Source organism: Gracilinanus agilis, chromosome 6 (genome assembly GCF_016433145.1).
Source record: "Gracilinanus agilis isolate LMUSP501 chromosome 6, AgileGrace, whole genome shotgun sequence".
NCBI classification, from domain to species: domain Eukaryota; kingdom Metazoa; phylum Chordata; class Mammalia; order Didelphimorphia; family Didelphidae; genus Gracilinanus; species Gracilinanus agilis.
The window spans coordinates 282,299,242-282,315,926 of record NC_058135.1 but is presented as its reverse complement, the minus strand read 5'-3'; the positions used below and the strand labels follow the sequence as shown (position 1 = coordinate 282,315,926).

The 16,685-nt window shown below is 33.8% G+C and overlaps 1 protein-coding gene across 1 annotated transcript in view; it reads left to right on the top strand.

Moving 5' to 3' along the window:
- LOC123252742 (vomeronasal type-2 receptor 26-like) overlaps window positions 1–11,498 on the top strand; it is a 34,425-nt gene extending 22,927 nt beyond the window's left edge. The window contains exons 5-6 of the mRNA XM_044681992.1: window positions 5,560–5,683; window positions 10,594–11,498. Coding sequence (XP_044537927.1) covers window positions 5,560–5,683; window positions 10,594–11,498 — 1,029 coding nt within the window. The remainder of the gene's footprint in view (window positions 1–5,559; window positions 5,684–10,593) is intronic.
- The last annotated feature ends 5,187 nt before the right edge of the window (window positions 11,499–16,685 follow it).

The following is a 16,685-nucleotide window of genomic DNA, read 5'->3' as shown; positions in this document are numbered from 1 at the left end:
GTAGATGGCAGCAAGAGAAACTTGAATGAACAAGAAAAATAGGATATTCTATACCAAACAAAGAGAGCATTGGAAGTGGAGCAGATGAATACTATTATAAAAAGGAGAGAAAGAGAGCATTAAGAGGTAATATTTAAACCTTACTCTCAGTGGAATTAACCCTGAGAGGGTAAAGAAGCTATATCCATTGGGATATAGAATTCTATCTAACCCTACTGAGAAAGTCAGAAGGGATAAACCAAGGGAATCAGGGGAGTGAGGAGGTTAAAAAAGGGAGGGGAAAAGAGGGGGAAGGGAGTTCATTAGGCCTTAAAAAATAAAAAAGAGAGGAATAATAAGGGAGTAGGTGTTAAAAGAAGTAAATCAAGGGAGGTCACAAGGGTTACTGGTCTAAAACAAACCACTGGTTTAAAAGGAAAAAGCGTAAGAAGAAGGAGTAGAACTAGGAGAGGATATCAAAATGTTGGGGAATACACAACCAATAATTATAACTCTGAATATGAATGGGATGAACTCACCCATAAAACATAAGCAAATAGCAGAGTGGATCAGAAACCAAAATTCTACCATATGTTATCTACAAGAAACACATATGAGGTGGGTGGACATACACAGGTTTAAGGTCAAGAGATGGAGGAAAATCTTTTAGGCTTCAAATAAGAAAAAGAAGGCAGGAGTGATGATCATGATTTCTGACAAAACCAAAGTAAAAATAGATATGATTAAATGAGACAGGGAAGGTAATTACATCCTGATAAAAGGCAGTATAGACAATGAGGAAATAGCAGTACTCAACATGTATACACCAAATGGTATAGCATCCAAATTCATAAAGGAGAAACTCGCAGAGCTCAAGAAGGAAATAGATAGTAAAACCATAATAGTGGGAGATCTAAACATTCCTCTTTCAGGTTTAGATAAATCAAACCAAAAAATAAATAAGAAATAGATAAGAGAGGAGAATGAAATCCTAGAAAAATTAGATTTAGTAGATATGTGGAGGAAAATGAATAGGGACAAAAAAATACACCTTCTTTTCAGCTGCACATGGTACATTCACAAAGATTGACTATGTAATAGGGCATAGAAACATTGCAAACAAATGGAAAAGAGAAGAAATAATAAATGTAACCTTCTCAAATCATAAAGCAATAAAAATAATAATTAGTAAGGGCATCTGGACAGAAAAATAAAAAATTAATTGGAAATTAAATAATATGATTCTCCAAAACCAGTTAGTTAAAGAAGAAATCATAGAAACAATCAATAATTTCACTGAATTGTAAGAGGGAGGTTTTAGATATTTTACAGATATATATATTTAAAGTGTGGCCTCCAGGAATCAACAATTCAGATTGATTCCATAATTAAAATAGACAGAAGTCAGGATCGGGTTTAAGGTAGTTTATTTACAATTAGGAAGGTAAAAGGTAAGGAAATAAAGAGAGGGAGAGGATAGTCCAGGCCTGCAGAGGAGAGAGAAGGTTAAAAGGCTAAATAAATGAGGCTACAAGCCACGAGGCCTAGCAATCAGATAGGCTAGAGCCTACTTAAGGTCGAGTCTTAGAAAAAAGCCAAGGTAGCTCAAGGAAGTCAGCCTAACTTACCCACGTGACCATTCAGAGTAGAAGCTGCTGGAGGTCTCATCTGAGATCCTTCAGCACCAAGTTCAAAGTGGGAACTCCCTTAGCAGGAAGTAACCAACATACTTGAAGAGATACTGTTTTTCGTCACTTCCTGTGGGTCCACCTCTAATTCAAGTGGACAAATAGCAACCTCTCCACTGATTTGGACTGCCCAAAGGGCAGTCCCTTGTCCTTGATGTGTTACTTATTGTCACGTGTGGGTAACTCATCCCCCTCCCCACTAAGGGAGGTGGGGATGACATCATCTCAGGTAGGTAGAGTTTTGACTATGAATGGACTAGAGCTAATTCCAATAATAGAGGAGAGAATGACAATGATGAGACATCCTACCACACTCTGTGGGATGCAGCTAAGGCAGTACTCAGGGGGAAATTTATATCCTTGAATGCATGTATTAACAAATTAGAGAGGGCAAAGTTCAATGACCTGGGCATGCAAATTAAAAAACTAGAAAGGGAACAAATTAAAAATCCCCAGCTAAACACCAAATTAAAGATCATAAAAATTAAAAGAGAAATCAATAAAATTGAAAGTAAAAGAACTATTAAATTAATAAATAAGACTAGAAGCTGGTACTTTGAAAAACCAAACAAAATTGACAAAGTACTGGTCAATCTAACTAAAAAAGGAAAGAAGAAAACCAAATCATCAGCATCAAAGATGAAGAGAGAGATCTTACCTCTAATGAAGAGGAAATCAAGGCAATCATTAAAAGCTATTTTGAGCAATTATATGGCAATAAATATTGCAATCTAGGTGAGATGGATGAATATTTACATAAATGTAAATTGCCTAGATTAACAGTAGAGGAAATAGAATACTTAAATAATCCTATCTCAGAGAAATAAATTGAAAAAGCCATCAAAGAACTCCCTAAGAAAAAATCCCCAGGACCAGATGGATTCACAAGTGAATTCTATCAAATGTTCAAAGAACAAGTAATTCCAATACTATACAAGCAATTTGACACAATAAGTAAAGAAGGACTTCTACCAAATTCTTTCTATGACAAAAATATGGTACTGATCCCAAAGACAGGTAGATCAAAAACAGAAAGAAAACTACAGATCAATCACCTTAATGAACATAGATGCAAAAATCTTAAACAGAATACTAGCAAAGAGACTCCAGCAAGTGATCAAGAGGGTTATTCATTATGATCAGATGGGATTCATACAAGAAATGCAAGGATTGTTCAACATCAGTAAAACCATTCACATAGTTGACCATATCAACAAGCAAACAAACAAAAATCACATTGAAATTTTCCATTATTTCTCAGTTTCTTAATTTAAAAACATACTTTGACAAAAAACAAGTCAAGAAAAATTCAAACTGCTATATTTCTCTTCTATATAAATTAGTAAGACTGAATGGGTATATTGATTGAGTTGATCAATGTAATTCCCAACATTCCCAACTGTATGTTGTGTACCATATACATATATTTGGAAAATGAAGAAGGAAATATTACTCCAGAGCAGCTAGGTGGCTCAGTGGATTTAGAGTCAGGCCTAGAATTGGGAAGCACTGAGTTCAAAAAGAAATTGAAGTTATTAAAATAGGCAATGAGAAGACTAAGTTATCACTCTTTGCAAATATGATGGTCTACTTAAAAATCCTAGAGAATCATCCAAAAAGCTAGTGGAAATAATCAACAACTTTAGCAAAGTTGCAGGATATAAAATAAATGTACATAAATCATCAGCATTTCTATATATTTCCAAAACATTACAGCAGCAAGACTTAGAAAGAGAAACACTATTTAAAGTCACCCTAGACAATATAAAATACTTAGGAATCTATCTACCAAAACAAACACAGGAATTATACGAACACAACTAAAAAACACTTTCCAAACAATTAAAACTAGACCTCAACAATTGGAAAAACATTGAGTGCCATGGGTAGGATGAGCTAACATAATAAAAATGACCATTCTACCTAAATTAATTTGTCTATTTAGTGCCATACCTATCAAACTACCAAAAAACTTCTTTACTGAATTAGAAAAAATATAACAAAGTTCATTTGGAAGAAGAAAAGATCAAGAATATCAAGGGAAATAATGAAAAAAATGTGAATGAAGGTGGCCTAGCAGTACTAAGTATCAAACTATACTATAAAGCAGCAGTCATCAAAACGATATGTTACTGGCTAAGAGACAGAAGGGAGGATCAGTGGAATAGACTTTGGGTAAGTGACGTCAATAACACAGTCTATGATAAACACTGAGAGCCCAACTTTTGGGACAAAAATCTACTGTCTGACAAAAGCTGTTGGGAAAACTGAAAAACAATATGGGAGAGATTAGGTTTAGATCAACATCTCATACCCTACAACAAAATAAATTCAGAATGGGTGAATGACTTGCATATAAAAAAAGAAACTATAAGAAAATTAGGTGAACATAGAATAGTATACCTGTCAGATCTATGGGAAAGGGAAAATTTTAAAACCAAGCAAGAGTTAGCAAAAATTACAAAATATAAAATAAATAATTTTGATTATATTAAATTAAAAAGGTTTTGTACAAACAAAAACAATGCAAACAAAATCAGAAGGGAAACAACAAACTGGAAAAAATCTTTATAACAAAAAACTCTGACAGAGGTCTAATTACTCAAATATACAAGGAGCTAAATCAATTGTATGAGAAAGCCATTTCCCAATTGATAAATGGGCAAGGGGCATGAATAGGCAAATTTTAGATAAAGAAATCAAAACTATCAATAAGCACATGAGAAAGTGTCCTAAATCTCTAATAATTAGAGAAATGCAAATCAAAACAACTCTGAGGTGTCACCTCACACCTAGCAGATTGGCTAAAATGATAGCCGAGGAGAATAATGAATGTTGGAGGGGATGTTTCAAAATTAGGACATTAATGTATTGCTGGTGGAATTGTGGACTGATCCACCATTCTGGATGGCAATTTGGAACTACACCCAAAGAGCTCTAAAAGCCTGCCTGCCCTTTGATCCAGCCATAGCATTGCTGTGTTTGTACCCCAAAGAGAGATCACAGATAAGCAGACTTGTACAAAAATATTTATAGCTATGCTTTTTGTGGTGGCAAAAACCTGGAAAATGAGGGTATTCCCTTCAATTGAGGAGTGGCTGAACAAATTGTGTTATATGCTGGTGATGGAATACTATTGTGCTCAAAGGAATAATGAACTGGAGGAATTCCATGTGAACTGGAACGACCTTCAGGAATTGATGCAAAGTGAAAGGAGCAGAGCCAGAAGAACATTGAACACAGAGCCTGATACACTGTGATAAAATCAAATGTAATGGAGTTCTGTACTGGCAGCAATGCAATGACCCAGGACAATTCTGAGGGATTAATGGAAAGGAAAGCTACCCATACTCAGAGGAAGAACTGCGGGAGTGGAAACACAGAAGTAAAACAAACACTGGAACACGGGGGTTGATGTTGGGGATGTAAACACTAAATGACTACAACTATCAATAATATGTAAATAAGTCTTGGCTGATCACACCTGTTAAAACCAGTGCAAATGCATGTTGGATATGGGAAGGGGGACTTAAGGGGGGTGAAGAGGAAGGTAAAAACAGGAATCATGTAACCATGGTAAATTTTTCTAAAAAAATAAAATCTTTAAATGTAAAATAAATAAATAAATTTTAAAAAATCAATGAATTTGATCATACCCGGTGAAAAATGTGTTCACGTCATTACATGAGGAAAAGACAACATGGAAAGGCTGATATTGAAGAAAATCTTTCAGTTAACAATTGTGACACTATTATTCCCTTCTAAAACTCCAAATATGCTTTTATGGATATTTTAATAAGAAATGATTAAGATTAATATTTCCTTAGGCAATTTATCTTTCAGAAGACATTATCACACTCATAGTCTCTCCTCTTCTGTGATGGATGCATAGGCCCCTCGTTCCATATGCAGTCAGAGCTGTGTCCCTGGATTCAGAAAGGCAGCCCGTGAAGGGGAGCCCATCTGCTGCTTTGACTGTACTCGATGCCCTGATGGGCAGATTTCCAATCAGACAAGTAAGTGTCCAAAGAAAAACAATCTCTTCCCAAAAATAATGGAGATACTGTAGTAGGGTGATTTTTGTCATTGTTGCGGCTGATTTTTTAATTGTTTTTAGGCATTTTAACCATTGGGAACTTTCTTTGATGCCAAGAACTTATTGCCTCAGTTTAAAAAGCAAATTAAATTCCTTCAATCACTTTCATTCAATGAGTATTTATCGTTGTCCTCCTCTGATAATATCATTAGGTTAGACAGTGGAAAAAGAATTAATAAAAGTCCTGAATGACTTTTGGCCAACAACAGTTTACTATCGTGTTTATGGGGAATACAATGCTCCAATTTGATGTTTCCAGGTATTTTCCATTAAATCTCCTCATCAGTTCTTTGAATTTTCCTCTCATCTCCTTATATGATAGCTTTTCTTTATCAGGAATTATGGATCTCAGTTATTTCAATAACTTTGAAGTGAACTATTCTGACTGAAAGCTCTTGTCTATCTGATCTCTCTAAAACAAAGAAGTTGAAATGCTACAATCATTGGCCTTACTATATCACCTCCCATCCCTCCACAAAAATGTGGCCTTCTATTTCTGGAAAAAACAAGGAAATTTCAATCACCACTATTTCTATCATCTTACACTTCCTCTTTCCATACTTTTAAACTCTAGCTCTACTACCTTATATAATATTCATATTCTATATTGATACGTTGACTGCCATTACACAAAAAATTTAATGAAACTTGACCTTTGATGGAATATATAACTTTTTTTCATTTTTTGCATTATCAGGTTCTAGTTATGATAAATTTCCTTCAGTTGTTTATATTTCCCCCTTATTTCTTTAAAGAATGCTTTGTAATTGAATTCTTGCTTTCCATTTAAAAGATAGAATAGTTAGATTCTCTGGTATTTTGTAAATAAGATAGTTATTTGGATTGGAATTTTCTTTCTTTTTATTGATGCTTTGTTTTTTGTTACTATTTGCAAAATATAGATTGTGGAATACAATATTTAGTAAATTCCTTTGTAACATTACTAATTTTTTGAATTTATATCTTCATTGATTTCCTAGGTAAATAATCATGTTCTCAGTAAGTAAATAATTTTCTTTTTTCTTTTTTAATATATTATTTTTTCTAAATTACATAAAAACAATTTTTAATCTGTTTTTATTTTAATTTGAAACAAATCCTCCCCTTCCCTCCTCTCCCAACCCACCCCCATCATGGCAAGCAATCTGATTTTGATTTTACATGTGCAATAGTGTAAAACATCTTTATATATTAATGATTTTGTAAAAGAGAATGTAAAAAAAACATCAAAAGAAGCAGAATTTGAAAGTTAATCAAAATAGTTGATTATTAAGAGGTTATTTGACAATATAATGCCAGTAGCTATTCATAAACATTCTTTGTATAAACAAAATCCTGATTCAGAAATAATGACAAATTACAACACATTTATGTCAGCCATTCCTTTATGGCTTTCCATTCACAAATAATTTTTATATAGAACATTAAATATAAAATAAAAATAAACTCAAAACTCTAGAGAGTATTTATGTTGAGAGTAGTATTGGCTCACTGGGATGTGATCACTTCTTCTCTCTTCTTATCAATAGCAAGAAGTAAAGAATATTACTTTGCTGACATTACATTTCTTCTCTTTTGGAGGCAGTTTGAGACTTATATTGCTACCAACTACTCCTTTGTGTATTCTTATTTCCGGTATTTTCATAAGTGACTGTAATTACCCCACTTTATATTAGAGAGGAAATAATTGTCCTCTGGTTCATACTATTCAATTATCTTCTTTGTTAGATACATTATATGGATTTTAAAACTATTAGGAAAGTCAAAGTCCTCAGAGAAATTTAGTCAAATCCCTATATGCCAAGAGAGAACAGACTATCTTAATATGGACTGTCTGCAGTCAACCATTGATTTATCAATATTTTAGACAATATAAAAAATATAGGAAATATGTAGATGAAAAATTTGTGGAGTACGATACCACATTGTTCACAAGATTCCAACAAAAATGGAAATCTAGTGAAAAATCAGACCTTGGCTTAAAACTTTCCTCAGATTATGAGGAGTTCAGTAGAACCAACAGCTTTAGGCAAAGGCCTCTATTCCAAAGTGGCTAGAGAAATTCAGGGACCATAGTAAACTCCTAATTCTCTGATCTCTTTTTCTCTCTTTCCAGTTTCACTTTTGAGTTGATTCTTTTGGTTTCTTCTGTTAGTTTGGTCCTTCATGCTGCTGATTCTTTATAACAGATGAAGAAATCCACAAGAAGCTCCTTCCTTTCAGGCTGTTCTTCAAGTATCTATGTATATAATTCTTCCAAAAAATTCTTGGCATTATTATCATACTGATTATAATGCAAAGTTTAAAATATTTTAAACTATCAGTACTGAAACTCCATTATTTCATTCTCTAAGAAGTCATTTGAAAAATCTTGCCATTGTGTTTGATTATCTTTTTTTTTTATGTTTCCTATATTGAAGAGCACAAATGCTTACACAGTTTAGGCTTTTAGTAACATATAAATATATTCAGCTGTAGATAAAAATTTTACACCTAAAGAGAGACAGAATAAAAATGACATTATTTTAAGAGGGCATAAAAACTATTTGATTCATTCCCCCTTCTTTCTCCATTTCAATGACTCTCCCATTTCCACAATATAATAGGAATGGGATACATAAAACAGAGGGCCACATCTTACTAGGTTTGCTTCTTTTTTTCCTCTTCATTGGCTGTCATGGTTGATAAAATAACTAGAAATTCATCTATAATTCATCATCATAAATCCAAGATTATCTCCAGATAATAATCCAGAAATTCATCTATAATTCATCATCATAAATCCAAGATTATCTCCAAGCCCCAAGAAGGCATAGCACTAAGACATTTTCAGTTTTCTGGTGCTAATTATAATCTCCATATACAAACAATGTGGCTGGTCTTCTCTCTACTTGCTATTGATTAATTTTCCTTATATATGGTCAACCCAACTAATAAAGCAAGAAAAGGGATATTTTCTAATTTTTCTTCAGTAATCACTGATGTTACATCCCTCTAATTTACTAATGAATTAATTAAAATTTTTCTCATTTGATTAAATATTATTTTAAAATAATTCAGGTAAATTTATTTTCAATATTATTTAACTCACATCTGTCTACATTTCACACTCTGAACCATACTTCACAAGAGATGCAATTAATAAAAAGACATACAATCCCTGCCCTCAAGTTACTCAGAGTCTAATGGAGGGAGATAAGGCACAAAATATGGAAGAAAAGCAGTTAGGTACAGAACCAGAAGGTACCTGATGCAACAGTGACATCCTGTTCATAGGGCTTGTAAGCAAGTAAAGCAGCAGCTGCAATGGAGAGAAAGAGTCTGATGTCTGTCCTATATGTTCAGTAGTTTTTTTTCAGTTGTCTGACTCTGTCACCCCATCTGGAGTTTTCTTAGTAAAGATAATGGATCGGTTTGCCATTTTCTTCTCTAGGTCATTTTTCAGATGAGGAAACTGAATCAAAAAAAGTTAAGTGACTTGACTTATGTTACACAACTAATAAGTGCCTGAAGCCAGATTTGAACTTAGACCTTCCTGACTCTGCTCTTGAACTCTCTTCACTATACAACCTACTGCCAAGGTTACATTGAATTAATACAAGTCATTGTTACTGATTGGAAAGTATATTAATAATATAATGAACAAAAAGGGAAGGGATTTTCAATTGCGTACATTCTATAAGACACAGTTCCTGAGTCTACTGATAATATCATAATACATATGAACATAGTAAGAATACAAAAGTGATTGATAGGAAACAGAAGGAATAAAGGAAAGAGACCTCCATTTAATAAACTTTAAATAGGTAAGTATCATTATATGTTGGCAATATAGTTTCTACTTTAAAAAAATTAAAATCATTTTGGAAGCTACAGATAAGAACCTTGATAGAAGAATATTTTATTCAGTGAAATACAATGATACATAATGAAAAAGAAAACAGAATACAATCACTTGTTTCCTTGATTTAAAATAAGCACATGTGAGAAGGGAATTTGTATTTTTATTTTATCAGAGAGTTAGACTTCCCTTTCATTTGTTTTTAATTTGGGTCAATCAGCAACCAGGGAATCACAGAGAATGCTTGATCACACAGGCCCTGTCCACCCCAACCCCAGTGGTGCCAGACTAAATGAGGAATTGTGATTGGTTCCTTGGTAGTGATATCAGAGAGATAGTGGGTGTAGTAAGGCTTTACAAGATGAGACCCAGCAGGAAGATGTTGGGTTATTTTCTGAAGCTGATATTCAGAGACAGAAATTAAGTGTTAGGCGCTTATTATTAGACTAGGAAATTCTTCATTTCCTTTCTATATTTCTCTCTTATTTCGTTTTCTTACCAATAAATCTAACTATTAACAGTTTTGTGTCTTAAGTGTTAATTATAATTTTTGGTGACCAACCATTCTAACCATGAAAAACATTCAAAAAATTTTTTTCAACTAATGTAATATATTCTGTTTTCACATACAAAAAAAATTCCTCCATATACATTGTTTCAAATTCCTGTTCTTTTGGGATTATTATATAGTTTGCCCCCATTCAGATGATTTGTAGTATTTTAAATTTTAACAGGCTATAGAAAATATACGTTTTGTAAAGTAGATGCAAGATAATGAAACAAGATTTTCTTTACATTATTCCTCTATGCACTTGGAGATCAGAAAATTTGAAATATATAGTTTTATTATCAAGCTTTTAAAATACTTCTGCTGACAGATTAATATGCACCATATGAGGGTGAACTCTTCATGAAATTATTAAAAACTGGCCTTGATTGTAAATAGGAAACATCATTATGGAATATAGTGAGATTCTTTCTCTCCACAGATGCAGAACAATGTCTGAAATGCTCTGAAGATCAATTCCCAAATACAGAAAGAGATCGATGCCTCCCTAAGACTGTAACCTTTCTGAAATATGGTGAACCTCTGGGAATTGCTCTGACGTCTTCAGCTCTTTGTTTCTCACTCTTCACTGCTTTTGTCCTAGGACTTTTTGTGAAGTACAGAGACACCCCCATAGTTAAAGCCAATAACCGCAGTCTCAGCTACATTCTGCTCATCTCCCTTACCCTCTGCTTCCTCTGCTCCTTGTTTTTCATTGGCCATCCAAGCACAGCAACCTGTCTACTCAGACAAACCATGTTTGCAGTTGTGTTCACTGTGGCCATTGCCTCCATTTTAGCCAAAACTATCACTGTGGTTCTGGCCTTCAAGGCCACAAAACCAGGGAGCAGACTCAGGAGATGGCTGGGCTCCACACCATCATTTTGTCTCATCCTTATTTGTACTCTAATCCAAATGTGTCTCTGTGGCATTTGGCTAGGGACATCTCCACCTTATCTGGATATAGATATGCACTCTGAACCTGGTCACATTATCATTCAGTGTAATGAGGGCTCTATTGTTTCTTTTTACTGTGTCCTAGGTTACATTGGATTCCTAGCACTGGCGAGCTTCATGGTAGCTTTCTTGGCCAGGAACCTGCCAGACACTTTCAATGAAGCTAAGTTCCTAACATTTAGCATGCTTGTGTTCTGTAGCGTCTGGATCTCCTTCCTGTCCACATACCAGAGCACCAAGGGCAAGTTCATGGTGGCTGTGGAGATTTTTTCTATATTGGCCTCCAGTGCAGGGATTCTCAGTTGTATCTTTGCTCCAAAATGTTATATGATCCTTCTGAAATCAGACAGAAATACTTTAGATATACGGAAAAGGAAACATGATCCCTGAGGGACAAGGGGTTCTCAAGAACAAACATACTGGTCTCTATGAACCAGCTCCTGAGCACCTATAATCTTTTTATCCATCTATTTATTTATTTTGCTCCTCCACCTTCATTTAATTAATTATTGTAGAGCATTTTTAATAATTTTAATACATTTTAATAAATCAGACTCATAGCTGGTACTTTGAAAAAACAATTAAAATAGACAAAGTACTGGTCAACCTAATAAAAAAAGAAAAGGAGAGAATCAAACTAATAGTATCAAAGATGAAAAGGGAGACCTCACCTCTAATGAAGCAGAAATTAAGCAATCATTAAAAAGTATTTTGCCCAATTATATGGCAATAAGTACAGCAATCTAGGAGATATTGGTGAATATCAACAAAAATATAAATTGCCTAGATTAACAGTAGACGAAATAGAATATTTAAATAATCCCATATCAGAAAACAAAATTGAACAAGCCACCAAAGGAGCTCCTAAGAAAAAAATCCTCAGGGTCTGATAGATTTATTAGTGAATTCTATCAAACATTAAAGGATCTATTATTTTTTAAATAATTTTTATTTTTTAGAAAAGTTATCATGGTTAGATGATTCATGTTCTTACTTTTCCCTTCACCCCGCAGGCTTCTCCCCAGCCCCCATAGCTGATGCACATGTACACTGATTTTAATAAGTGTCATCCATCAAGACATTTCCAAATTGTTGACAGTTTGGTGTGGTAGTTTCAAGTCTGCATCCCCAATCATGTCCACCTCAACCCATGTGTTCAAGGAGTTGCTTTTCTTCTGTGTTTCCTCTCCTGTAGTTCTTCCTATGAATGTGGGTAGCATTCTTTTCCATAAGTCCCTCAGAATTGTTACTGATCATTGCATTGCTGCTAGTACAGAAGTCCATTACATTCTATTTTATCACAGTGTATTGGTCTCTGCGTACAATGTTCTTCTAGCTCTGCTCCTTTCACTCTGCATCAATTCCTGGAGGTCTTTCCAGTTCACATGGAATTCCTCCAGTTTATTATTCCTTTGAGCACAATAGTATTCCATCACCAGCATGTACCACAATTTGTTCAGCCAATCCTCAATTGAAGGGCATACCCTCATTTTCCAATATTTTGCAACCACAAAAAGCGCGGCTATAAATATTTTTGTACAAGTCTGTTTATCTATGATCTCTTTGGGGTACAAACCTAAAAATTGTATGGCTGGTTTGAAGGGAAGGCAATGTTTTATAGCCCTTTGAGAATAGTTCTAAATTGCCATCCAGAATGGTTGGATCAGTTCACAACTCTACCAGCAATTCATTAATGTCCCAATTTGGCCACATCCCCTCCAACCTTCATTACTCTCCTCTGCAATCATTTTAGCCAATCTGCTAGGTGTGAGGTGATACTTCAGAATTGTTTTGATTTGCATTTCTCTAATTATTAGAGATTTAGAACACTTTTTCATGTGCTTATTGATAGTTTTGATGACTTTATCTAAAAATTGCCTTTTTATGTCCCTTGCCCATTTATCAATTAGGGGAATGGCTTGATTTTTTTATACAATTGATTTAACTATTTATATATTTGAGTAATTAGACCCCTGTCAGAGTTATTTTTTGTAAAGATTTTTCCCCCAATTTGTTGTTTCCCTTCTGATTTTGGTTGCATTGTTTGTGTTTGTACAACAACTTTTTAATTTTGTATAATCAAAATCATTTATTTTACATTTTGGAATTTTCTCTAACTCTTGCTTGGTTTTAAAATCTTTCCCTTCCCAGAGATGTGCCAACTATACTATTCTGTGTTTATTTATAGTTTCCCCCTTTATATTCAAGTCATTCACCCATTCCGAATTTATCTTGGTGTGGTGTGAGATGTTGATCTAAACTTAATCTCTCCCATATTGTTTCCCCAATTTTCCCAGCAGTTTTCGTCAAATAGTGGATTTTTGTCCCAAAAGTTGGGCTCTTTGGGTTTATCATACACTGTCTTGCTGATGTCACTTACCCCAAGTCTATTCCACTGATCCTCCCTTCTGTCTCTTAGCTAGTACCGTGTTGTTTTGCTGGCCACTGCTTTATAGTATAGTTTAATATCTGGTACTGCTAGACCTCCTTCCTTCACATTTTTTTCATTATTTCCCTCGATATTCTTGATCTTTTGTTCTTCCAAGTGAACTTTGTTATAGTCTTTTCTAATTCAGTAAAGAAGTTTTTTGGTAGTTTGATAGGTATGGCACTAAATAAATGAATTAATTTGGGTAGAATGGTAATTTTTTTTTATGTTAGCTCATCCTACTCATGAGCAATCAATGTTTTTCCAATTGTTTAGAGGTAGTTTTAATTGTTTGGAAAGTGTTTTTAGTTGTGTTCATATAATTCCTGTGTTTGTTTTGGTAGATAGATTCCTAACTTTTTTATATTTTCTAGGGTGATTTTAAAAGGTGTTTCTCTTTCTATGTCTTGCTGCTGTGATGTGTTGGAAATATATAGAAATGCTGATGATTTATGTGCATTTATTTTGTATCCTGCAACTTTAGTAAAGTTGTTGATTATTTCTACTGGCTTTTTAGTTGATTCTCTAGGATTTTTTAAGTAGACCATCATATCATCTGCAAAGAGTGATAGCTTAGTCTCCTCATTGCCTATTTTGATACCTTCAATTTCTTTTTCTTCTCTAATTGCTATTGCTAGTGTTTCTAGTACAATGTTAAATAATAGAGGTGATAATGGACATCCTTGTTTCAAGCCTGATCTTACTGGGAAGGCTTCTACTTTATCCCCATTGTATATGATGCTTGTTGATGGTTTTAGATATATACTATTTATTATTTTTAGGAAAGGTCCTTCTATTCCTATACTTTCCAGGGTTTTCAATAGGAATGGGTGCTGTATTTTGTCAAAGACTTTTTCAGTATCTATTGAGATAATCATGTGATTTTTGTTTGTTTGCTTGTTGATATGGTCAATTATGTGGATGTTTTTCCTAATGTTGAACTACCCTTGCATTCCTGGTTTAAATCCCACCTGATCATGGTCGATAATCCTCTTGATCCCTTGCTGGAGTCTTTTTGCTAGTTTTCTATTAAGATTTTTGCATCTATGTTCATTAGGGAGATTGGTCTGTAGTTTTCTTTCTCTGTTTTTTGATCTATGTGGCTTTGGGATCAGTACCATATTTGTGTCATAAAAGGAATTTGGTAGGACTTCTTTGCTTATTATGTCAAATAGTTTGAATAGTATTGGGATTGGTTCTTTGAATGTTTGATAGAACTCACTTTTGAATTCATCAGACCCTGGGGATTTTTTCTTAGGGAATACTTTGATGGCCTTTTCAATTACTTTTTCTGATATGGGATTGTTTAGGTATTCTATTTCTTCTGCTGTTAATATAAGCAATTTATATTGTTGTAAATATTTTTCCATACCACCTAGATTGCTATATTTATTGCCATATAATTTGGCAAAATAGTTTTTAATTATTGCCTTAATTTTCTCTTCATTAGAGGTGATGACTCCCTTTTCATCTTTGATACTGTTAATTTGGTTTTCTTCTTTAATTTTTTTTATTATATTGACCAATAATTTGTCTATTTTATCTGTTTTTTTCAAAATAATAGCTTCTAGTCTTATTTATTATTTCAATAGTTCTTTTATTTTGTATTTTACTAATTTCTCCCTTGATTTTTAGTTTTTCTAATTTAGTTTTTATCTGTGGATTTTTAATTTGCTCTCTTTCTAGTTTTTTTAAGTTGCATGCCCAATTCATTAATCTCTGCCCTCCCTAATTTGTTAATATATGCACACAAAAATATAAATTTCCCCCTGAGTACTGTCTTAGCTGTATCCCACAGAGTTTGATAGGATGTTTCAACATTGTGATTCTCTTCAATGAAATTGTTGATTGTTTCTATGATTCTTCTTTAACTAACTGGTTTTGGAGAATCATATTATTTAATTTCCAATTAATTTTTGATTTGCCTGTCCAGTTACCCTTACTAATTATTATTTTCATTGCATTATGATCTGAGAGCATTATATTTGTTATTTCTGCTCTTTTGCATTTGTTTGCAATGTTTCTATGCTCTATTACATGGTCAATCTTTGTGAATGTACCATGTGCAGCTGAAAAGGAGGTGTATTCCTTTTTCTCCCTATTTATTTTCCTCCACATATCTATTAAATCTATTTTTTCTAGTATTTCATTCACCTCTCTTATCTCTTTCTTATTTATTTTTTTGTTTGATTTATCTAGATCTGAAAGAGGAATATTTATATCTCTCACTAGTGTGGTTTTACTATCTATTTCCTTCTTGAGCTCTGCCAGTTTCTCCTTTATGAATTTGGATGCTATGCCATTTGGTGCATACATATTGAGCACTGTTATTTCCTCATTGTCTATACTGCCTTTAATCAGGATGTAATGACCTTCCCTGTCTTTTTTAATCATATCTATTTTTACTTTGGTTTTGTCAGAAATCATGATCTCCACTCCTGTCTTCTTTTTCTCATTTGAAGCCTAAAAGATTTTGCTCCATCTCTTGACCTTAAAACTTTGTATGTCCATCAGCTGTGTATTCCCCAGAATTTTGGTATCCTCTCCTAGTTCTCCACCTTCTTCTCATGCTATTTCCTTTTAAACCAGTCATTTGTTTTAAACCAGTAACCCTTGTCCCATCGCTTGATTTACTTCCTTTTCTAACCCCTCCCTTATTATTCCCCTCTTTTTATTTTAATGGCCTAATGAATTCCCTCTCCCTTTTCCCCCCTCCCTTTTTTGACCTCCCCACTCCTCTGCTCCCCTTGCTTTATCCTTTCTGACTTTCTCAGTAGGGTTAGATAGAGTTCTATATCTCAATGGATATAGCTACTCTTCCCTCTCAGGGTTAATTACACTAAGAGTAAGGTTTAAATGTTATCTTTTAATGCACTCTTCTTCTCCTTCTTTAATAGTATTCACCCCCTCCCCTTCCCATGCCCTCTTTGTCTGTAAGAGAATATCCTATTTTTCTTATTCATTCAAATTTCTCTTGGTGCCATCTACTATTCACCCCCCTCTTTCCCACCCACCCCCATATCATCTTACGCCATTTACTACTCTAACCTCTCCCTGTGAATAATTCTTCTAATTAGTATAATATTGGATACTCTAATAGTGAATAGAGTTTACTACAGAGAATTACACATAACATTTCTCCATTTAAG